Below are 24,596 nucleotides of genomic sequence, written 5' to 3' on the forward strand. Positions count from 1 at the left end.
TGAGTACTCAAAAAAGGGAGAACAGATCCACTCCAATGTCACCAGTTTGTAAAAGGTGCACCCTGTCCCAAACACAAAATTGTGTGGGAAAATCCAATCAAGAAAATGAAGTCCCTCTTGATGATGGAGCTGGCTGGATGATAAACCAAATAGATGAGCACTGCAGTGTGTGAAAGGTCTCTCTCTCCTGGAGAGCTTCCTCAAATAATATACTTAGTACTAACCAGAAAGCTGGCTGCTGTACCTGCCACCTAGGGTTTCTGCTTGACTTTGGCTGAATGGTTGAAGCAGTTAAGATGAGATACTGAGTTTGTGACAAAAGGCAAGGAAATAAACCTTCTCCCTCCTCTGCTAAGATTGCCCAAAGTTTAGATTACTAAAATCAGTCTCTTAAGAGGGTGATCCAGACATGTGGTCCTGAGCCTGGATATCTCTGGAAAGGAAGTCTCTCAGTCTCTGCTCCTGGCTCCTCTGTCCCTTGTTAGGATTTACATGTAGCTTGGCTATGAAACAAGAACAGCTCTATCTCTCTATTTCCTCAGAGCGCAGACTTTAGTCTCTCCTTCTTGATAATTAGCTCTTCGGTAGAAGAACTGATTGCAGGGCTGCCAGATACATTTCTCTCTTCCTGGCTTCTGGCTCCAACTCTTGGCTGTCCCCACCCCTCACACACAGACAGAGCCTGACAATTTGTGCCTTTTCTTCCTCCTCTACTTACTATGTACAGCTGTTCTCTGGACAGACTAAACAATACAGTCCTTTTCCAAACTTAACACTGTGAATGCTGGATGCTGGTTCTTGCAGAACATTTGTCATTCACAGGAAAGCACAAAGGGGACTTTTATGTATTTTTATATTCCTTCACCTTGGCTGCAGCGGTTTGCAGTCTCTGCAAGGCTGAAAACCTCTTTTTGACAGATCCAAAACACATCACTCAGATCCAGACACAGTTCCAACACATAAGCTCGTGGAGGCAAGAACCTGGTTTATAGTAGCTTGCTACATCTGTAACAAAGATCAAGTTGCCACCTTACAAATCTCCTGCGATGATACCAGATGACATTCCACCCAAAATAAAACCTGCACATGGATAGAATGGGCTCCAAAGGCCCACTGGTACCAGAAGTCCCTACCAAATGTAGGTAGAAAAACAAAATGCTTCCTGAAACCATCTGGAAACTGAAGCTTTCAATACTTTCTCCTCCTTTTACAACCATTGAATAGCACAAACCGATGGCCCATCTTGCAAAAACTGCTGGTAACTTTCAAATACCATAATAGAATCCTGCGCACATCTAAAACATGAAACTCCCAGGTATGCAGAGAAGACAACTTAATTTCTAAAAACAGGCACATCCAGTGATCAACTCAAGTGAAATGAGGAAACCACCACTGGCAACAAGATCAATCTGTTCTAAGGGATACCCCATCCTCGGAAACTGAAGGAAAGAAGTCCAACATGACAAGGCCTGTAACTGCAAAATACGTCTGCTTCCACTGAACCAACTGTCACCAAAGAAACCTTCAACAATGCCCTTTTTAATGATTGAATGGCGAGTTACACAAGGTCCTCAAAACCAAATTAAGATTCCTTGGTGAAACCAACCGCCTCATCAGCGGTCTTACTCTCTTGAGAAAACTCACAACATCCGGATGAGAAGCCAACAATGATTTATTCACTTCCCCATGAAAACAGGCCAAAGCTGCTCTTGCACTTTTAGAGAGTTCGGGCGATCCAGCTGCTCCAAGACAATTGGACCCTGATGTAGCAACCCAGGGAGAGGACAGAGCTTTAATGGCCTCTCTAACACCAGGTTGACAAGATCTGCAAACCACAGTCACCTGAGCCACTCCAGAACTACTAAGATCACCTATCCACAATGTCCTTCTATATAATTGACCACTCTGCCTACCAAAAGCCAGAGAGGAGAAAATGCACAATTGAATCTTGTCCAGCCACAGCTGGGAAAGAGCATGGAGACTTTCTGATCTTGCTTCTCTTCTGCGACTAAAGAACTACATTGCCTTGGCGTTTAACCCTATGGTCAGCATATCCAGCTGAGGAACACCCCAATTTTCCTGGAATAGAGACATCACTTCGTTCAACAATTCCCACTCTCTGGGTCTAGAGTGTGCTTTCTGAGGAAACCTGTTTGCACACTCTCTACCCTGGCCACATACAACACCAACAGGACCCGTAGATGATGTACCGCCGAATGGAATCATCTCCTGGTCTCCAAGGAAACAAAAGTGCCGGGCTCTTGGTGCCCTTTTATCAGTTGACGTATGCTACTTCTGTCTCATTGTCTCACAAAATTCTCACCATCTGCTTCTGGAATAATGGAAGAAAGAACTGCAACTCTGTCTGTTTTTTTTCTTCTGATTACTCTTGTTTTCAGATGACTGATGGAGCAAGAAGCTTCTGTTGAAGTACACAGTCCTTGCACTGCTGATCTTGACAAAGGGCTCCCCATCCTTTCTGACTGGCATCTGTGGACCCCACAATTCAATTCAGAATGTCCAATTCCACACCTTTGGTTCAAATGTCCCACGAGAGTCACCAGGACAGACTTGAGCTGATTTCCCAAGAGAAAGGTAACCAGAGCTTGAAACTTTCCAACTACGGATTCCAGCACAAAAGAAGGGCCTGCTGGAGTAGACACATATGTGCCAATGCCCAAAGAGCCAAGTCCAGCATAGATGCCATGGAGCCAAGAGCCTGAAAATAACTGCAAACTCTGGGACTTTTCACACGCAACAACTGTCAGATTTCCATACAACAGTTTCCAAAATGCGTCCCCAGAGATTCCAGCCTCTGAGTTAGAACCAGGGTGCTTCTTGCCAAATCTACAGTCCAACTCAGGGTCTGCAACCTCCACATCATCTTTCGCACCAATTGTAGGCAAACATCCCAAGACTGCCCACCAAGCCAGTTGTCTAAATAAGAATGCACTAGGATCTCTTCTCTGCATAAGATTGTGGCCTCAACCATTTCCTCTGGCAAATGTGCAAGACGCTATTGCAAGACCAAAAGGAAGCACTTGGAACTGAAAATGTTCCCCTGTTACCGCAAACCTGAGGAGCTTTTTATGATCCTCCTGAATGGGTTTATGAAGATAGGCCTCTGTCAAAACCAGAGATGCCAAATATTCCCCTTTCCTGACAAATGTGATAATAAAGTGCAGAGTTTCTATCTAAAAGTGAGGCACCCGCAAGGATGCATTCAACTTCTTGAGATCTAGAATGGGCCAATAGGAGCCCACCTTTAGTTTGATATCATGAAATAATGAGAATATCTGGCAAGACCTATTTTCAGCTTCTGGGTACTAGAATCATTGCACCTAACTGCAGAAGCTGATCCAGCACTGAGCACAGAGACTTCGTATGAAAGAGAAGCATATAGCAAGATGCCTTCACCTGTCTGAAGACTAGACTGGGCCAGAAAGTCCTCTTTTTTGGGTACTACGAAACCAATATAGTAATTTTCTAGACCTCTTTTCCTCCTCTGGGAGCAGAGTTATTATTTCCAAAAAGAAAAGACTCTCCATTGGAGATCATACTGTATCCTGTTTAAGACTTGCAGCTCCTGAAGAAACCATGAAGGTTCTGACTAGAGGGCAATCAAATTCTAGGGTGAGGCCTTCCCTTACCCTAGAAGAAGTTCATTCCCCTTCATTGAGCACCTTTAAGTACCCTAGGACTGAAACCTGAAGTGTCCTAAGAATTCCTAGGTTCCAAAAGCCTGAGATTGGTCCATTCTCTGGCTCTGCGAAGAGGTCTCATTTTCAGGATGGCCACATTGGCCTACCTAAATATCTGCCTACTGGGGAATATCATCCGACCATTAGAACTGACTCCCAAACAGTAACCTTCCCCAAAAGGGAGATAGCCTAACTGCCAAACATGATGCCCATGTATGCAGCCAGAGCAGCCCTGTGATTGATATCGCCAATACTTTTCCCTGGGCAATACATACACTCAACCCTACTGGGTACACAACCATAGGGTACAGGCAGATTCTTGCATTCCACCACCATCTTGGACAAAGCCGCTTCAGAGTCTGCCAGAAGGATCTGGTGCACCTATCGCAAACAGACTGCCTTCAAGCAGAATAATAATATTGACCTCAGACCTCACTGCATCTATTTTGGGCAACTATAACCACTCTCAAGTGCTCCCAGGCAGGAAAAAAATGTTCAGCCATGGCTCTGCCCACCTGCAATACAGCTTCTTTTCAGCTGGAAGTAGCGCTTTAGTCACCTCACTAGAAGGCCTCAATTTAGCAGGTCCGATCAGACCCTCTTCAATGAGGCCCTTTCCTGATCCAGTACTGCCTTCTTATCTACAAGACCCAGTCCTGCCAGAGCTCGGGTGATCATGGGCGACAACCTCTCTCTGTAAAAGAGCAGATCCATATCGGGACCATCATTCTTGGCTAAGGGGATCCCCCTTTCTTCTGTAGTCTTGTGAACTGGATTTACCCCCTCAAGACAACCCCCGCTGGGGGATCACTCTAAAGAACACTCACAAGAGGCTACTGCCTGTTGCACAAACTCTCCCCTGCACTAAGGACTCTCAAACTGAGAAGGGACCACAAAGAAAGCCCCTGGGAGTTCTGGGAGTTGCAGCAGAGCCTTTTTTTATTAATATAACCACAAAGCTCTTCTGTATCACATACACAAAGATGGGGGGAAAATGGCTCCATCTCACACTCCATGTCCCGCTTGCCGCACTTAGCAGGAGCGGCCATGTTTGTAGCACTCCCCGTGCTCACCTCTCCCTCTCTCCAGCAAACTTCGGCGTCCACTGGTAACACAACTTCCTTCGTTTGGCTTTTTCTTTTTTAATTTAAAACACTTAAAGGGACCAACACCCCAAAAAAGCCCCGAGAAAGAAGCAAATACTTCCCTATGTGAAGTCTTCAGCCAGGGCCAGCAGAGGAAAACTGACTGAGGGAGCAGAAAGCAGAGAATGAGGGAGTCAGCACCACCAGCTGTCAGAGTCTGGGCCCAAGCTATGAAGTGCCACCAACACCCTGCTCAACCAAGAGGATGGACCCTAGCCAGGGCATAACATCCCTGGGAGCCATTTGAATTCCAGGATCCTACTGCAGGTTTTGCACCTCTGCCATCTGCTGGAGACACTGAGTGACTGCAGCTGGCACACTGTCTTATGTACCACTGGTACAGTAAAGCTTTTCTTCTCCGTCTCCATCTGCTGGTAAAGGCGAAAAACCCATTTGTCTGGACTGATCTGGGGGATGATAAGGAATAAATTATTAACTTACAGTACAGCATAAAAAGATGTAAGAGAAGAAAAAAAGGAGAAGAATAAAAGGACAAAAAAGGAGAGAAAAAAAAAGATATGTAGTGGGAGCTCCTAATAATAATAATGATCACCATCTAGAACTGCACAACAGAATTCATATCCCTGCTCACCTCTTGCCAGCTGTAAACCTCGCCACTAAGTTCAGCAGTTAAGCAACAATGCATAATACAAAATGTTAATGGGGCCAATTTTTCTTCTATTTGTCAATGCAGCCTATATTAATATGCCATAATATTAGTTCAGTAAACTATTCCGTGAATGTAAGAAACATATTTTATAGTTACTATTCTGTATTCCACGGTACACTCAAGGCACATGAATTATGTTCCTTCCAGGCAGCTCAATAAAACATTTTTCTTGATTTCCATGCGCAATCTACAAGCACTTATAGGAAACTCAAGTGCCCTGCAAGGGAACTGCCCACAAATTTCCACAGCTGTCTGCCGTTTTTTGGTGGGAAGGAAGGAGCCATATAATGTGAAATGCCCTTGCCAGTATAAGTCAGGAAATCTCTCGAGACTGAAAGTTAGAGAGGGTTTGTCTAGGAAACGTTTTGAACTACCCTGAACAAAACTGGAGATTTGAGTATTCCCTCCCGTGGTCCGGGTGACTCATTTCCCACACAAAATACAGCCAGATAAAAAGAGGTAGTGATGGAGGCGTTCTGGGGGCCCGGTTAAACTTTAACCGGCGAGCAGTGATATTTAACACTACCTGGCTAGCTAACGGATACATTTACTAAGCTGCGCTAAGCAATTAATGCATGAAAAACAGCATTTATCACATGTAAAATGATGTTTATTGTATGATAATCATATATCGCAGTGATATCGCCCGATATTTGCATCGAAAATCTGCCTCCTATTGAAATTAGCTGCTTTGCATGCATAAAATGTACAAATGCATGCAAAACAGCGAATGCATTGGATATCTTGTGCACATATATTGAAGTGGCTCGCCTATAAAACAGAAAGCCACGTTATTCTAGCGCAATCTCAGGAGTTGTAGCTAATGCCCATCCCGATGTCCCTGGGATCTTCTTAAATGGCCACCTGGCCAAAATAAATAGGACCCCCTCCCAATGTGGCGACCCCCGGGGGCCTGGTTAAACCCCTGCCGGCTGTAGAGGCAGCACAGTTGTAAAAAAGTGTAAAAAAAAAAATAAAAATAGTCAAGCAGTGATGCCCCTCCTCCTGACTCAAACCCTTCCTCTTTCCGAAAAAATCCCCCCTCAGGTTCTAAACCCATCACGGTTCCAAACTCCCCAAAGGCATCCTACCCCCCATCCCCAGCCACTCCCTGGACCTTCTCTCAACAGTAGAAGTAGTCCCTGATAGTCTAGTAGCCCCACCCCCTTCTATGAAAGAAGGCCATGGTAGTCTAGTGCCCCCCCCCCCCCCCAACCCTGGACCTCCCCATATCTTTAGAAGAAATTCCTGGGGTCTACTGAGGCCCAGATTGCCTCCTAGATTACAGGCCAGTCAACCCCATCTCCTTTGCCCCTATCACATGATGGGGCAAAGGTTGGCCAGCACTATTTTGGAAAATGGCATTGACCAGCGCAGGGCCTAGGAGGCATGCTGGCCCCACTACACACCAGGGATTTTTTTCTAAATATGACAGGATTTTGCCAGTCACTAATATTGGCTCCCTATTAATTTCTCCAGCAATGGTCAGTGGGAAGGGGTTTTTGATATTTAGATGCCTCGCCTTACCATAACCCCACCTTTTTGGGGGAAGGCTGTGTGGGATATAAAAATTCCCACGAGCATGCTCAATGGCAAGAGTGGGAAAGTGACTAGGGAAAGGCGAGAAGCCAGTGATCATCCCAGGATCTCAAGTGAGCGGGTTACAGAGAAAAGGAGTAAGAAGCTTGACTGTTGGATCTCTTTTGCATCCCTGGGGATCTGGATCTGCAATTGAAGAGTTTGGATTTTTGGAGTAGAGGTGATTTTGGCAGATTTTGAGAGGATTGATTCAGTCTGGAGGGAAGGGCATTCCCCCCTGGATCCTCGAGGGCTGGTTCAAAGATCTTTTTTGTTGGCCTGAGCTAATAGTTACAGCAAGAGTGAGAAGAAGTTAGGACTCCTGGTTAAGGAACCCAGGAGACCCAGAAGATTGAGAGATGGATAACAGCTTGAGAGTTTTGCATTTTTTGCACTTTGTTAATATTCTTGAGCTTGGGATTCTTTTCCATTGTGGCCCGGTGTGTGCTGGAACTTCACTCCAGTTATCCTACCCTACAAGGGGAGAATATTTCTGATATGGATGGTGGTGCAGGAGAAGGGAGACTGGTAAGAAGACCTAGAATGGACAAAGAAACTGTGGTTTTCATCACTCTGATTTTTTTTGCACTATTCTTTTCTCAGTTTTGGCCTGGATACTCCTCTTGAAGTTAAAGCAAACAAACTATGTTGAATACCACCAGGCCTCAGCTTGTTTATTTTTTCGATTGCTCATGGCTGAACAGATGGACACTGGGGTGATTGTTATCTAATCCTCTTGCTAAATGTTAACTCCTTGCTCCTATCTTGGGGTTTTGCTGCACTTTTGGAGCTTCATCCAGCTGGAATGTGAGCCTCTGTATTGAATAGCAACCGACTGCACCAGGGGCTCAGGAAGATAGCCCCCCCCCCCCCCCATCCAGACATGAACCCATAGTACCCCAGGTTGATGCTTACAGCCCAAACGGGGGTCTGGCTCCATAAAGATACAGGGGGGTGTCCGGGGGTGGAACATTAGACTAACAGGGATTATGTCCACTGTTGGGGGGGGGGGCCGGGGGGGCTGGAGAAAGCAGGAGGTAAGATGCCTCTGGGGGGGAGTTTGGAATGAGAGGGGTTAGAAACTGGGGGAGGGCTTTTTTCAGAAAAGGGAGGGGTGTCACCGTGCAATTATTTTTTCTAGTTTTTACAAATTTTTTTTTTTTTTTTACAGCTCTAGAGGCAGCGGGAGGGGTTTTGCACATGGAGGGGGCTGGGATAGCACCAATGCTGGGCTCTTAGAAGATTGTGGCCCTAGTAATTTTTTGTAATCACATTTTTATTCCACAATAACAAATATTGCGGGGAAATGGCTGCGATATTTTAAAGGGGAGAGGCCATTTATCGCGAGAATTCCCCCCATAATATTTCATCCCTCCTGCAGTAAAATACCACGGCTTGATAAATGACCCCCTACATCTGGTTGGAAAAGTACCTGTCCTCAATTTATCAGTTAACTTATCTGTGTAACTTTATCCAGGTATATTCAGGGGATTACTTCTCTGGGTACGTTTCACAAGATATTTATTTTATTTTTTTACATTGCTAACCCAATTCTAGGTGCGCTACAGAAAGCCATACATAATAAAAACAGCAAACCATCAAATTATCTAATGCTACATACCAAAACATTTCTAGCCATCATGACACCCTGCAGCATCGAGGAAGCCTACTCTTCCCCTCCATCATTCGGCCAATCTCTAGCAGTTCATTTGCACATCAAACTATTCAAAACCAAATGCTTGCAGGAACAGCAGTATTTTTACTTGTTTTCTGAACCGGAAGGCACAGCTTTCACATCTCAGCTGTTCAGGATGAGAGTTGCCCTCTGTTGGACCAACCACTGGAGCGGATTTTCAAAGGGTTACGCGCTTAAACCCTTTTAAACCCCTCCTGCGTGCGCCGAGCCTATTTTGCATAGGCCTGGCGACGCGCGCAAGCCCCGGGACGCGTGTATGTCCCCGGGCTTGAAAAAGGGGGCAGGGCGGAGCCTCCAGCCACAGCGGCCATTTGCCGCTGTGCCCGGGATTGCGGGCCAGCCATTGGCCGGCGCACGCAATCTACGCCTGCTCAGAGGCAGGCGCAACTTCTAAATTAAAGGTAAGGGGGGTTTTAGGTAGGGTTGGGGGGCGGGTTAGGTAGGGGAAGGTGGGGGGGGGGGTGGAAGGAAAGTTCCCTCAGACGCCGCTCCGATTTCGGAGTGGCCTCGGAGGGAACGGAGGAAGGCTGCGCGGCTCGGCGCGCGCAAGGTGCACAAGCGTGCACCCCCTTACGCGCGCCGACCCTGGATTTTATTACATGCGCATGGCTGCGCGCGCATGTTATAAAAACGTGCGTAGATTTGTGCGCGCCGGGTTGCGTGCCCTAATCTATTCCCGTGCGTAAATCTTAAAATCTGGCCCACTGTGAATACCCTCTCTCTTGTCTCTGATAACTGAAACAGTCGCACAGATGAACTGTCCAACATGTTGCTTCCAAAGGCATGTGGGGAGGACGATAAATCCTTAAAACTGAACTGATACACACTGGAGCATCAGCACTCAGTGCACTGTGAACTAATGTCAAGATCTGAAACGTTATACAGTGAGACGTGGACCCTCATTTGTACGACTTGTAGGGCTTTTAAGGTAGAGGTTGGTAAGCCAATATAAATAGCATTACAATTGTTCAGACTTGATATTACAAGCATCTGCAAGACTGTATGAAAATCTTGATTAAGAAAAAGCTTCAGCTTTCACATTAAATGTAATTTAAAAAATAAAAATAACAAATAAATAATAAATAAATAATAAATAAAATAAATAAATTATAATAAATAAAAATAGCTGGCCTGCTAAATCACAGAGTAAACGTTTAAAGCCATCTAGCTTCTTGACTATGGAGTTACTGTAGGAGCTTAGTTCTGGGGCTTTGAAAATTTAATGCTGTACTATAATTATCTATAATTAGCTGCCCAAACTCTGGGCGGTCCCAGGGGCATGATAGATCAAGAGTACTAGAGCTTTGCACGCTAGCACTGCTCAGTTAAATTAGGAGGCTACACCTGTGGGTAGAGATGGCTAAGCCTATATCCAGCTGACTAGGGTTAAGTAACATTTCAGCCAGAACCTGGCCTGCTAGCTTGTGGCAGAAACTCCACTAAGATCTAGTCAGCTATAAACATGGCCAGCTAAATTTCCACTACATGCCCCGTTGACAATACTCCCCTATGAAACTATGAAAAAGCTGTTTATTTCCAGGGTGCCCATTTTACCCAGCTATAACTGAGAATTACTAACTCTGTCCTTTCTTCCTTTCCCCTTTAGGAAATTGTCAAGAGCAAGAACCAAAACTGGTAGCCAGACATTTCGCCCTGGAGTTGGCTACAGGCCAATTTCTGAACGCTTGATATTGTAAAGCATATCAGGATTCAGTTAGGATGAAAGGCACCACATAAATGTCAACTTTTAATCAGCATTAACTCGCCCATGACAAACCTAATTAGGCAATGGAAAAATTATCTTCATCTCTTCTGATTTATCCATAATTGAAACATTATACAGTGCTGCGAAAGAAAAAGTCATAAAAAAATGAATAAATATTTATCAGTGGAAATTATTTTGGTGATCCCAAAGAAAATGGTTCATCTCGTTTTAGATGTTAATTGCAGCATTTGCAGAGCTGACATGGTTTCTTTTTAGAGCAGTACAGCAGGTTCCCTATTTAGATCAACAGCTTGACACAAAATAGCAAATATCTCTTTTTCGGTGCTGAGAAACGGAAGCTGAGAGGTACAGCAAACTGTTAAGAGAGTGATCCCACTGTGCTGTACACCAGTAAGATAGGCTTGGCTTTGAATCTCTCTCAGTCCAACGCCCTGGGGAAGCACCAGGCAGGATCAGACCCATCCCTCCCCGTGATTCCATGGCTTGGCCTTTGTTGACTTGGGACTGGGCACCGCGATGGTCCCATGGCGTTTCTCTTTGGATAAAGAAGTAATTCCAGCAGCCAGCGTCCCTGCTGAATTTTAGTGCCGGATTCTTGCAACTGTAGAGTTTCTTAAAGCCCGGTCTTAATCGAGTCATTACTGGTCAATGAATTTGAGGTAAAACTACTGGTAATGTCGGTGAACTATTTAACTGAGTGGTAACCTCCGATCCTGTATGCATTTTGTTTCTATGGAAGATTCTCACACTACAATACAATTATTGCTCTTTCCTGACTTTTTTTCTATTTTTTACATCTCTATTGAATTCTCTTCAGAGCTTGTAGGAGGGCAGGGTAGCGTCTTGTAAGAAATATCCTTAAAAAGCTTTAAGGCGGAGAGGGGCGGGATTTTGAAAAGGTGCACAGTCCTCAGGCACGTTCCTTTTGTAAACTGCCACAAGTGCAAAGTACCCGCAGACCTTGCACCTGTTTTGTTGTGTAGGAAGAATTTGGGGGGAAAATGGTGCATGTAGATTTGCACTCTATGCCGGACAGTTTCAGACAGCTCACTTTACCCAGGGAAATTGCCAATCGCCCACATCAATGGCTTTGAAAATTGTTGTCTTAAGAACTTTAGATATGAATAATAAGATTTTTGCCCTATCTGAGATGTTTATTTTATAGACTTCTGGTTAATGTAATTAAATAAGGCAGGCTCCTCCTCCTAACTGCTGCTAAGGATTGAAAGCATTGGTCCAACAGTAGAGCATCTCATGAAGTGTTGTGTTCAACGCTCCATGCATGGCCAGAGGTTCGGCAACCTCCAGTCCTCATGGATACCAATTCTGCTCGGGTTTTCCAGGTACCCCCATCGAGTATGTCCGAGATAGATTTGCATGTGCACTGCTTCGATTATGTGCGGACCTTTCTCATGGCTATTCAATGGGGAGAGCCTGATTGGGGTCCTACTCCCATCCATGGCTCGTCTCACCTCAAAAAACTTTGCAATGTGGGCCTGGGAAGAGTCCTTGCTGTGTTACAGGATAGAGGACACCTAAGAGGCCCTGAGCACAAGAGCTGCTATCTTTCCTAACGAGGCCTCAGCAGTAAGCTGTGAGACACGATTACATATTTATTAATCCTTCAGTGCTCACGACCAGTCATAAACCTCCATGAGCAGTTGTTGCAGGCTTGCACTACAGAACACTAAAAATCTCTACACGTCTGTAGGAATGTATGGGAAATGCATGGATACTTGGGCATCAGGGGCATGAAAGACCCTAGGTTCTATGGTCTGGAGGAAATCATTTGTACTGCAGAGCAACTGATATTGATAGCCATCCCTAGCCTCTAGCGTAGTACCGTGCCACTAATGAATGTGGAATCCAAGGTAGCGAGGCACAGGGCACAGGGCTTGTCTCTTTTTTTTTTTTTTTGGCTAAGTACGCACATTTTCCTCAGGCCTTGGGACACAGACACTGTGCGGGCATCACCATACTTTTAAGTCACCTCCCCGCAGTGCTGAGCGGTTGGTGGACAGGTGTGGAAAAGCACAAGCAAGTTCACATTGTCTGCTCTCGTGCTCCAGAAGCTGCCTGAATGCTAGATATTTTTCGCACACTGGGGACTCGGCAGCTATTTTGCAGTCAGCACCACACGCTCTGTTCTTCTGAACTTCCCGTGTGATGGGCTGCTAACTTCCCTTTCCCTCAGCTCAGAGACTTGACATTTAGAGGAGGCGGTGACCTCACAAACTGGTCTTCATCAGAGAATGATAATGTCCCCGACTTGACTACTGAGATTACTGCTGCGTCTTGAGCGATATCCTCCTTTTCTTCTTGCACTAAGGCATATTCTTGCTTTTAAAGAGGTGAAGTACATAGTAATAATCACTTTTATCAGGGGGCTTTGTGTGGCTACCTTGTTCCTGTCGTAACTTATTTTGCTAACATTAAGTGAAAATGCTGAAGGCCATTTGTTGTTTGTGCATCACATGACTGTAGGATGGGGGTTTGTTGTCTCGCAAAAATGATAATTAAAAAAAAAGGTTATTACCACTATTCACCTCTCAAGTATAAGAGCACTTCCAAATTGCATTACATTAATTTAGGGGCAAACGCACTAAGTTGTGTTAAACCCAGCAGGTGACGCGCTTAACTACTGTTCTTAATGTGCCTGTAATCCTCCATTGTAAATGCAATGAGGTCACTGCCAAAGTATTTGCAAATTTTAAATAGGAAGCTGCGATTTTAACTGTAACACTCTTTAATACACATATCCCAGATTATGCCGACCTCTGCATATCAAGTGGCTAATTCTGATAGGCATTCACGCAAGTGGCTCTCTGAAATTATCTCTGGCAGGTAGGCGCATGAAAACATGCAGGGAACACCATTCCACGCGCACTTTTACGTGCATACTAAGCTGGCGTTCTGGGGCAGGGGGGTGGAGCTGGGGCTGGGATGGACGCACATACTTTCTATTTCCAAAACTAGACGTGTAAATCCGCACGCGCAAAGCTACACCTGCTCTTCAGTGGGTGTAAATGTTTGTGCGTACGAGCCGAGCCAAGTTCCACATATGCCCAGGAATTTGCAAAGCGGCTTAATTCGCTTAAATCCGCTTTGCTATTTCAGCTCAGCGCTGGGGGGGTAAAAAGGTCCTCATGGTCTTCAGCCTATGCGGGCTGTTTAAAAATTGCCCTCTAAAATCTAATGCCTATTACTGTTACCCTGGAACTTTGCAAGCCGCCCTGGGGTGTGAGTTAGAAAGGCAGGTGAGGAAACTCAAGAAATAAATCGATCGCGTCCCAGTTGACCCATCTGCCCTTGGAGGCCATTCTGGAAGGTGCTGCTGTTGCTGTTTCTGAAGCCCAATGGCCGGAATTGTCTGCTGGGATCCTGAACAGACGACAAGACATGTAAAACGTATTCTAATTATTATTACCATTGCAGGCTGCTTCAAAAGCTAGCACCGAGCCTGAATTTTGAACTGAAGTTTTATCATCTCTGGGCATTCAAAGACAGGTTAATGTTCCACATGGATTCAGATGACTGCTTTTCTGCCGCATTCCTGAATGTTGCCAGCAACTGCCTTCTTATTTGCAAGTCAACGACCAAGGCCAGTGAGCACAAGGGCCAATGTTTTGGGGAAGAAATGATACAAAATGCATGATTCTTCTAAAGTCCCGAGAGTACATTTTTCTGACATGTTGCAGTATTTTGTTACCAGATGCCTCAGACTGATATGGGTCAAAACATGACATGTTATTTGACCACCAATAAAGACCGTTGTTATTCTGCACAGCACCATGTGCATCAGCGGTCTTCCCTGGGCAAACAAATGACAGCAGCACAAGAAAGAAATGGAGCTGTAAAATCTTAACTGGGAGGGGAGTCATTATTTCCCGTAAAGTTTTATTTTGTAGCCATGGGTCAGCTGGCGCCATTTTGAATTTCGGCAGCCGCAGAGCAGGAGTAACTCGAGATCACGTCTGTCTAGCGGGACCCCCCGAGTCCGCTCTATATGGTAAGGGTTCATGGGAGAAGGGTAGATCTGGAGTGAGGGGAGGGGGAAGAAAGGAAACTATTGAGGTTCGAAGCCCTTTTAAAGCGTGCAGATGACTGCCTTAGGAAGGGCTGACTTTGAAGGGATTGGACTCCAGGACAGTCTGCTTGTCTCAGTTCCTACAGGCTGGGGGAAAAAAGTGACATTATAAGTCTGACTAACATTGCACTTTGGGCAGCAAATGCACAATAAAGCCTGCAAGAAAATTTGCTTGCGTGAGTTCAAAATAGTGCATTTTTGCCCAAGGGCATTACTTCCTGCAACTTCTGTAACAGAGAATGTTTCTACAGGAGATGCTCTGCAAAGGAAAAGGTTCTGCCAAAAGCTTGATGGTACTTTTATCCATTTACTAAATTTAGCATGTTTGGGTAAATTAAATCTTGGGCTAAAAGATGCTTTTTTTTCCTTTCAAAACTGTATAAGCCAACTGACTTGCACACTTTTTGCAATATTTTGTGCCCTACTTTTGGCTCTTGGCATTTTGGGAGTCACCAACCGAAGAGACGCAAGATACCTTGCTGATGTGAGAAAGGATATTTTCAGGCCATGGGCAAGGAGGAAGGGGCACCGCGTGTGCGTGCACACAGTTAGTAGTGCCTACAGCTAGCAGGCAACCAACTCTGGAAGAAACCTGCCCTTCAAAACCCAAGCCTCCCCAGCTGGCCCTCAATCCTGATCTGCAGCAGCCTCTGTGATTTCAGTGCCGGGGCTCACGTACCCAGCTCTGCCATTGCATCTGACCCGCAACGCCCCTCACTGCGCCAGCAACAATGCAGCTCACTCCTGACCTGCAGCAGCCCTCTGTTCCCAAACTGAGCCCCCATGTAGCTCTACCATTGCCCCTCATTTCTGCCCTGCACCTGCTTTGTAGCCTAAGTGGGAGAGGTGGTTAATAAATTGTTAAATAAATAAAACAAATAAAATACTGAGATCCTCTTAACCCGGGGTGCCACCTGCAGCTCCTCAGTATTTCTCTGTCTCCAGCAGATAGAGGTGGTGCAAAACCTGTGGTTCTGTACCTGACTTAAAAAAAAAAAAAAAAGGACTAGGATATTTTGGAACGTTTTGAGACTTTCCTCCCAGGAGGTTGACAGGTCCCGGGGGGGGGGGGAGAGGGTATCCCTCTTGGTAGCAGGATAGGACGAGCAGGGGTTGTGGACCCTAAATTGCTCTTTCAGTCTCACCGGGGGTGAAAGCTGGTGGTCCACTTCCCTCCCCTTCAGCAAGGATTGTGGGAAGCCTCTGCCATCCTTATTTCAGGAAAGTAAACTTTTTTTTTGCTATTAAAGTTTAAAAAAAAAAAAAAAAAGAAGTGGTGATTCTTTTTCTGTCATTCTCCCCGTCACCGGGGACAGCCGGAGCCCAAATTCTTTGTAGGGGAATTGTTTTCGCAGCTCCCAATCCCGTCTCTGCTTTCGGCGTGCACTGCACGGTCAGGGTCGCGCTGGGCCATGCTGTGTGCAAGCCACTGCTCCGTGTATTTACACACTGGGATCCGCTGGGATCATCAGAGATACCTCAGATTCATGATCCTCTGGAAGTATTTTCAATTTTGCGCTCTTCTGTTTGGACAAGCCACTGCTCCGAGGACTTTCACCAAGGTAATTGCGGTGATAGCGGCAGCCCTCAGAAAGGAGGTGGTGCTGGTTCATCTACATCTGGACGACTGGCTCATCCGAGCGAAGTCGGAGGTCCTTTACAGACAGGCAGTGGAAGTGGTCTTGCACAGCTTGAGATCCTTGGGCTGGGTTGTCCTTCGCAGGTTCTGGAGTTCTTGGGCGCGTGCTTCAATACCCGTGTGAGCAAGGTCTTTCTGACAGAAAAGCGGATTTTCAAGCTGCAGACGCAAGTTTGGAACCTGTTGGAGGCCAGAGTGCCCAGGATCTGGGGTTACTTGTAAGTCCTCGGTTCCTTGGTCTCAATCTTGGAGCTGGTCCCGAGGGCATTTGCTCATATGAGACCTCTACAGAAAGCATTGCTATCCCAGTGGGATCTGATTTCTGAGCAGTGTCATCTTCTGCTACCGCTTACAGAGTTCACCAGGTCCAGTCTTTTGTGATGGCTTGGCCATTTGTGCCGCAGAGTAGACCTCGAGGTGCCTCAAAGGATGGTAGTGACTATCGACGCCAGTCTCAACGGTTGGGGGGGCTGTGTGTCAGTCCCAGACGGTGCAGGGCTGATGGTCACCTAGAAACGAGAGTGGTGCAATTGACTCTGGAGGGTTTTCTTCCTCTTCTGCACAACTGTGCATTCAGAGTCCTGTCAGACAATGCGATAATGGTGGCCTACATCAATCGCCAAGGAGGTACTAAGAGTCAAGCGATTGCTCTGGAAGCAGAGATGCTGATGTCCTGGGTGGAGCACCATCTCGCCTTCATAGCGGCGTTGCAAATAGCAGGGTCCGACAATGTGTAAGCAGATTTTCTCAGCAGACAACAATTGGATCCCAGAGAATGGCAGCCATTGGAGGAAGCAATTGCAGGTGGGGCATGCCTCATATGGATCTGATGGCAACCCAAAGGAATGCCAAGGCACTGCATTTTTGCAGTCACAGAATAGAGCACAGAACGAAAGGGGTCGATTCCCTAGTACTTCCTTGGCCACATGATGTTCTGATCTACGTGTTTCTTCCATAGCCTCTGGTGGACAAGGTTGTAAGGAGAATACAGGTCCACCCAGGAAACGTGATTCTCATGGCTCTGGAGTGGCCATGAAGGCCTTGGTTTCCAGATCTGGTTAATCTAGCAGTGGCTGGGCCATCTACCAAATCTTCTACAGCAGGGTTCTATATTTTCAGATCAAGCAGATCACTTTTGTCTAGCAGCTTGGCTTTTGAAAGGAGGCAATTAAGGAAGAAAGGATATCCGAATGTTATTTCTACTCTGCTGTGAGCTCACAAGACTTCTATTTCCTTGGCATATGTCCGGGTTTGGAGGGTCTTCGAGTCTTGGTATACGGAGCAGGGGGTTGATCCTTGGCGAGCATTGGTGTCGCAAATTCTAATCTTTTTGCAGAGAGGCCTAACAAAAGGTTTGTCCTTTAGTTCTCTGAGAGTACAGGTGTCAGCCTTGGGCTGCTTGTGGGGCAAGGTTCATGGAACAACTCTGGCTGTGCATCCCGATGTGGTGTGTTTCATTGAGGGGCAAAGCATTTGCGCCCCCCTGTTCCTAAGGTGTGTCCTTCTTGGAGCCTTAACTTGGTCCTCAAGGGCATGTGTGAAGCCCTGTTTGAGCCTCTTAAGAGGGCCACCATAAAAGATCTGACTTTGAAGGTGATTTTCTTAGTGGCAATTTGTTCAGCCAGAAGGGTGTCTGAGCTTCAAGCCCTGTCATGCAGGGAACCCTTTTTGCGGTTTTCAGATTCCGGAGTCTTTCTGTGGACGGCTCCATCTTTTCTGCTGAAGGTAGTTTCAGTGTTTCACTTAAGTCAGTCAGTGGAGCTTCCGGCCTTTAAAAATCTGGAGATTGAGGAGCCTCATGTAATGGAATTGAGAAATCTGGATGTCAGAAGGGCTTTGTTGCAGAATCTAGAGGTCACTAAGTTTCAGATTGTCAGATCATCTTTTTGTGCTATGGAGTAGTGCAATAAAGGGTCAGAAAGCATCAAAGGCCACGATAGCACAATGGTTGAAGGAGGCTATTGGTTCTGCATAAAGCTGTCGCAGTCGATCCATCTCGGAGGGGTTAAGGGTTCATTCTACCCATTCACAGGCAGCCTCTTGGGCAGAGTGCCAACCGGTTTCGCTGCAAGAGAATTGCAGGGCGGCTACTTGGAAGTCTTTGTATACCTTTGCCAGACACTACCGATTGGACGTCCAACTCCCAGATGTCGGCAATTTTGGTGAAAGTGTTCTTCGAGCGGGACTCTCACAGTCCCACTCCAGTTAGGGAAGCTTTGGTACATCCCAGGAGTCTGGACTGATCTGGGTACGTACAGGGAAAGGAAAATGGGTTCTTACCTGCTAATTTTCGTTCCTATAGTGCCACAGATCAGTCCAGAGTCCCACCTGGTGATGCAGAGGAGTTCTGGAGAGTCCACTCAATCTGTTTACTATATTTATTCTGTAGAATGGCACAGGTTTCTCATTAGTCGTTTTCAAGAAGTTTTTAATTACGTATTTCCTTTTCCTCTGCTCTTTCTGGGGAATGCAGCAGGGTTGATTTGTTGGAAGTTTTGTTGAATATTTTATGCTTGGATATGGATCAATAGTGAGATGCAGGTGGCACACCGGATTAAGAGGTGGTGCCCACAAAATTTTCTCTGTCTCCATCTGCTGGAAGGGAGGCAAAACTCAGGAGTCTAGATTGATCTGTAGTACTACAGGAACAAAAATTAGCAGGTAAGAACCAGTTTTCCTTTACTCACCTATCCCATTCCAGAGCATCTCTTATCTAGAGACTGTCAGTGTGTGTCAGGCTGTGGCATGCTTTTGACATGCAGTGTATTGTCCACCAAGGACATAATACAGACTACAGTCCAGAAAACAGTGGGTGTGTACAGCATCTGCATATATATATATATATATATATATATTTATTTATAGATTCTTTTATACTGCGGTACGTATAGACATACATCATCTCGGTTTACAGTGAAACAATAAATTAGCAACAGGCTTTACATGTAACAGTTTAAAAAACAGTAAAACATTTAACAGCAACAGGCTTTACAGAAACAAGGGTTTTAAAGATAATATGCATACATCATTAAATATCAAACAATAAAATATAAATAACCATGTATATATATATATATATATGCTATGGCCCAAAGTGTCTCTACCTCTGGCTATAGCAGAGCATGTCTCTCCCTGTTTTCCCTGCTTTGCTGTCCCACACCCTGAAAGGGCCTGGCAGGGCCACTCACAGTGCCTTGCTGACTCAGAACATGCCTGTGCATGAACTGACATTACTGTGCATGTACAGACACATCCTGAGTCTGCCGCCCACTGCATGTGTATCGCCTCCATTAATACTGCTGTTTCTGTGTGGCACAGGCACGCTAGTACGTGCCAATGTGACGCGCGCATGCACACACCCAAACGAACGTTACCCATGCATAAACTGGCTTTTCTATACATATAGGAGATTTTAAACCTTACTACCCCCCCTTGGACTGGAGCTAGGATCTGAAGCTGTAACTGTACCTCACAATGCTCCACTCCGGCTCTATCCTCAGGATGGTCGGATCCTCCACGTACCCAAACTGCAGCTCTTGAGGAATCCTGGCTTTGTCCACCTGCACGGACACCTTCACACTCTCAATGCCCTTGGCTGAGGCCGAGGTATTACAGATAATTTCCTTAGCTGATCGCCTAGGAGGCAAAAGAAAACACTAATGATGGCTCTTCCTTGGCGACAAATCAGAAAGCGTTAACGCCAGACTTAAGGGCGCGACTCTACAGGCTGAAGGAATATCCTGTTGTTGTGGATTCACTTTATCCTGGAAGAGCTGCTTGCTCCCTACATCAGGTTGTAAGTGCTTTAAAGCTGGATCTCAAATGCCCTCTTGCTCCCATCTGTGGAACCATCCATGTTTGATAGCATGATGGTCGCTAATCGTGCTTTATCCCCCCTGGATAGTGCTGCCTGCTTAAAAGTGGAAAGTAGCAAAATGAAGGTCACTTTCCATGGCTGGCCACAGTCCTCATTTCCCCAGGGCCAATCCAGCCAACTATTTTTAAGTGACAAGACCTTTATGTCGCTTGTCCTCCACCAATGAATGTTGATATACAAAAGTTTACGCAAACCTGATCAAACTCTATGTTTAAATGAAGCGCCAAATGAACAGAAGCTGACACAGAACCGCAAGGTACACAATTAAACACACTGGGGTAGATATTCAAAGATATCCAGTTAAGTAAGTTAGCCGGATAAGGTTTATCCAGTTAACTTACAAAGGATATTCAGAAGCACGGCTAATGCTGCTAAATATCCCTGTAAAAATTGATAACTGGATAATTCCTATTCAGCTAACTTTAATCTGTTCTTAAGCTAAGTTAGCTGGATAAGTAGCTCCTCCCCAGAACACCCATTTCCCACCTATCATTTATCCAGCTGTTTACCCAGCTAAGTGGTGGCCAGTGAACAGGCACCAGATATTCAGCCGCTGCAACTTAGCTAAATAAGTGCCTACCTATCTGGCTAAACAGTGCTAAATATCAGCCACAACATCCTTCTGCAATTTTTATGGAGATTCTCTACTTATTGGTTGATTTTAAGAGATTGAAAATAAAAAACAGTGAATATGTCATGTGCAAAAGTCTGGACACCCTGCTAGCTGATTCATTATTAACAACTTTAAATAAAAAAAAAAGTAAAGTCCTAAAAGTTGATTGACGTGTTAGGCCTTCAGTTGAAGACAATTCCATGGTTGAACAAATACTTTGACCCTTCTAACCTCTCGAGTTGTGATTGTTCTGTTTACTTTCAACAACCATGGGCGCCTCTAAGCAGCCTACAAAAATGAAGATATTTTAATTCACTGTTACAAAGCAGACAAAGGATATTAAAAAACAAATCTCTGAATGCTTCCGGTTAGCAATTTCAATTGTCAGAATGCAAAAGAATATGTGAAATTAAGGGTGAACAAACTGTAGATGAGACCTTTTTATTGGGCTAACTTAATACATCTGTGAGGAGCTTTGAGAGTTATCTGCTCTTCAGCAGGTCAGTGAAGAAACAGCGCAATTTCACTAAGGGCTGAATTTTAAAAACCTGGCACGCGCCAAAGCTGGGAGGTATGCGCAGAAGTTGGGCCGGCGCACGCCGTGTGGATTTTAAAAGGTACATGTACCAAACTTGTTTTTCCAAAAATGGGGTGGGGAGTGGGTGTAGTTTGGGTGGGGCATGGACGTTCCAGGATTTATGAATGAAACCGGCGTGTAAATATGCACACAGGCGCGCCCCAGGGTCCCATACCACATAACTTTATTTCTGCTACAGATGACGTGTAAGTCCTAAAACAAAAAAAATTAGGCTACTCAGCGGGGTTTTAAGGATCGGAGCTAACAGGGTAAAAGGGAGGCTTATTAACTAGGAGGGTTAGGAAGTCCTATCCTCTACCTGGGTGAACTGGGAACGAACTGGGTAAACTGGTGATTGCATTGGCGCTCGTGTCTAGTAAAATCCCCCCACTTAACAGTAGAGGCAGCATTTGCGAGCACATTTGTGCGTCCATATAAAATTGTGCGCTCATGTACACACATACATCCTATTTTATACCACACGCGCATATATGCGCGTATATTATAAAATGGCCGCGTCCTTTGGTGCAAGCCAGCATAAGTGCATACATGTGCACCCGCGCTGCTGTTTCAAAGTTACCGTCCCTGTTATCTAGGACTTGGGGTGCCTGCATATGCCATTACAGCTCAGCTATATTTTCAATCTGTTAAAATCAGCAAATAAACAGTCATTTAGAATTTAAAATTGGAGAAAGATATTGTGTTTAACTATGCAGAGATTGTCTAAGCTTCTGTTCACTTAGAGATTCATTGAAATATAGAATTTGAGAGGAGCGCCTACAATTTTGCGCTTTGTAAACTCAACAGGCACTATAAGAAATTACTATTAAAAATATAACAGAATGTGTCACAAATATAAAACAAAATGGACCAAGTACACTGCAGTAAGTGCACAGATGCACTCAGGTCACTAGGATTTGCTCCCTTGGAAACACAGAGTCCACCAGCAGCTGTGTTGCTAGGCTCATGTCATCCAGTAACATAGAAAATGATATTTCTACCCAAGTGATCTACACACTCGACTGAAATGTTTCTTGAATACCTCGCTTGAATCTAGCTCAGTTAAAATCATTTGAAGATCACTGCAGAACTGTATCATCTGTATTGCGGAATGAATAAAAATCTCTTCATTCAAAAGTAAATGTATCCCTGATCAATTTTAACCTCTGCCACCATTAGACAATTTGTGATTTCCTCTCTCAACCAACGCTGCCTTGACATTTCTGAATTGAGAGACATGGTGGGGACTGCCATCATTCTGATCAACTGATTTTCCTCTTATTTTTTTGTAAAATCGATAGAGTAGTGAGGTGGCACTCGTTAGTCCACCGAAGTAAAGGGCAACAAAAAAAGATATAGGGAGGCTTTTTTTTTTTAATTGGAGTAAATACCTTAATGCATTTGAGACTAACTTTTTGGGAGTCGCATTTTCTTCATCAGCTCACTGCAAAATGATGAAAGGAGCAGAACTCGAGGAAGCTAGTCACACATGGTTTAGTTTGGGGTTTTTTTTTTTTTATTTCTGTTGCTACACGAAATGCAAAGATTGTTTTTTTTTTTATAATGTTCACATGATATTCTTATCCAAATCAAACCAGAACGCAGGATTATTGGCTGCCTTTCCACAGTCATAAGAACACAAGAAATGTCATGCTGGGTCACACCAAAGGTCCATCGCTCCCGGCATCCTGTCTTTGACAGTGGCCCGTCTGGGTCACAAGTTCTGGGCAGATGCCAAAGAGGAGATCCATTCCTTGTTGCTCATTCCCAGGGACAAGCAATGGCTTTTCCCAGTCTACCTGGCTCATAACTATTTATGGAGTTTTCCTTCAGGAACTTGCTACGTGCCTTGACCAAATCCTTTGGCATCAAACGCCACAAAGCCTTTAAACATAAACACAGGCACGGTTTTTCAGTCAGAAAAAGATTTGAGGGTCCATCAGGGAATCCTTCTGGAATTTAACTGCTGCCCATCCTATTCATTGAACCGCCATGATCAGTGGGCACAGTTATTTTTTATTTTATTTTTCTTTTTTATTATGTTTGGGTTCATTTGTTTTTTTGGGGGGTTCTATTTTGTTTGTTTTTTTCAGTTTGCTTGTTTCATTTCATTTCTTTTTTCTATTTAAAATGAAAAAAAGAAAAAACAAAACTAAAAGAATTTCAAAAATGAAAAAAAAAAAGTTAGGCCCCAATGGAGGAAAAAAAAAACCTGCCTGGGTCTCCACCACCTCCCAGAACCCTCTTTCAATTCCCGGTTGCTCCTGCGCCAGCGGACTATAGCTTAGAAATGGACCTAGCAGTCCAAGGTCAAGTGCCACGGGCAATTTATTCCTTACAAAAAGGCACTTGACCTGGGTCTGGGCCTTACTGTATGGAATACATTATGGGATAGATTTTATAAAAGTACGCAGGATTTTAATAGGTACGCGCGTAGCCGCGCGTATCCTTTAAAATCCGGGGTCGGCACACGCAAGGCTGCCCAAAATTGGCAGCCTGCGCGCGCCGAGCCGCGCAGCCTGCCTCCGTTCTGAGGCCGCTCCGAAATTGGAGCGGCCTCAGAGGGAACTTTCCTTTCACCCCCCCCCCCCCCGCACCTTCCCCTCCCTAACCCACCCCCCACCTTTGTTAGAAAAGTTATGCTGATTCCCGGCCCAGGAGCGGTTTCGGAGGCCTCGGCCATGCCCCCGAAACACCCCCGGGCCGGAACCACACCCGCGGCCCCACCCCCCGGGTGACGCGCCGTCGTGACATGCCCCCGACACGCCCCCCCCCCCCCCCCGGAAAGCCCCGGAACTTAGGCTCGGCGCGCGCAGGGGGTGGAAGGGGCAGCTTTTCGGGGGTTACGCACGTAACTTACGTGCGCAACCCTTTGAAAATCTGCCCCTAACCATGGCGCCAGCACCGTTTCTAAGCCTATCACCGGCATGGCAGGAGCAATCGGGCTTGAAGGGGGTGGGGGATTGGAGGGGGAGGCCTGGGAGGATGGGTTTTTTGGGGGTTTTTTTAAACGAAAATGAACACAAACTGTGTCTGGTTTTCTTTTGTTTCATTTTAAAAATAAATTGGGAAAAAAAAAGGGACATTTTTGTTAAAATTTCTTGTTTCATTCCAACTAAATGTACATCCCTAATGGCCATTCATATTTCAGATTCTCACCAAAGTATTTAGCTTCCTCTCAGAGTTAGCCAAAAAAGTCTCACAGGGATGAAGATTCAACATTTATTTGATTTATACTCTGCCTTTTTTGGCACTTCCAAGTGGATTATATTCAGGTACTGTAGGTA

The 24,596-nt window shown here is 45.3% G+C and overlaps 1 protein-coding gene across 1 annotated transcript in view; it reads right to left on the reverse strand.

The window, feature by feature from the left end:
• PLXNA4 (plexin A4) overlaps window positions 1-24,596 on the reverse strand; it is a 970,847-nt gene that overhangs the window by 181,092 nt on the left and 765,159 nt on the right. Inside the window, exon 16 of the mRNA XM_029615156.1 lies at window positions 19,711-19,878. Coding sequence (XP_029471016.1) covers window positions 19,711-19,878 — 168 coding nt within the window. The remainder of the gene's footprint in view (window positions 1-19,710; window positions 19,879-24,596) is intronic.

Source organism: Rhinatrema bivittatum, chromosome 9 (assembly GCF_901001135.1).
Source record: "Rhinatrema bivittatum chromosome 9, aRhiBiv1.1, whole genome shotgun sequence".
NCBI lineage: Eukaryota > Metazoa > Chordata > Amphibia > Gymnophiona > Rhinatrematidae > Rhinatrema > Rhinatrema bivittatum.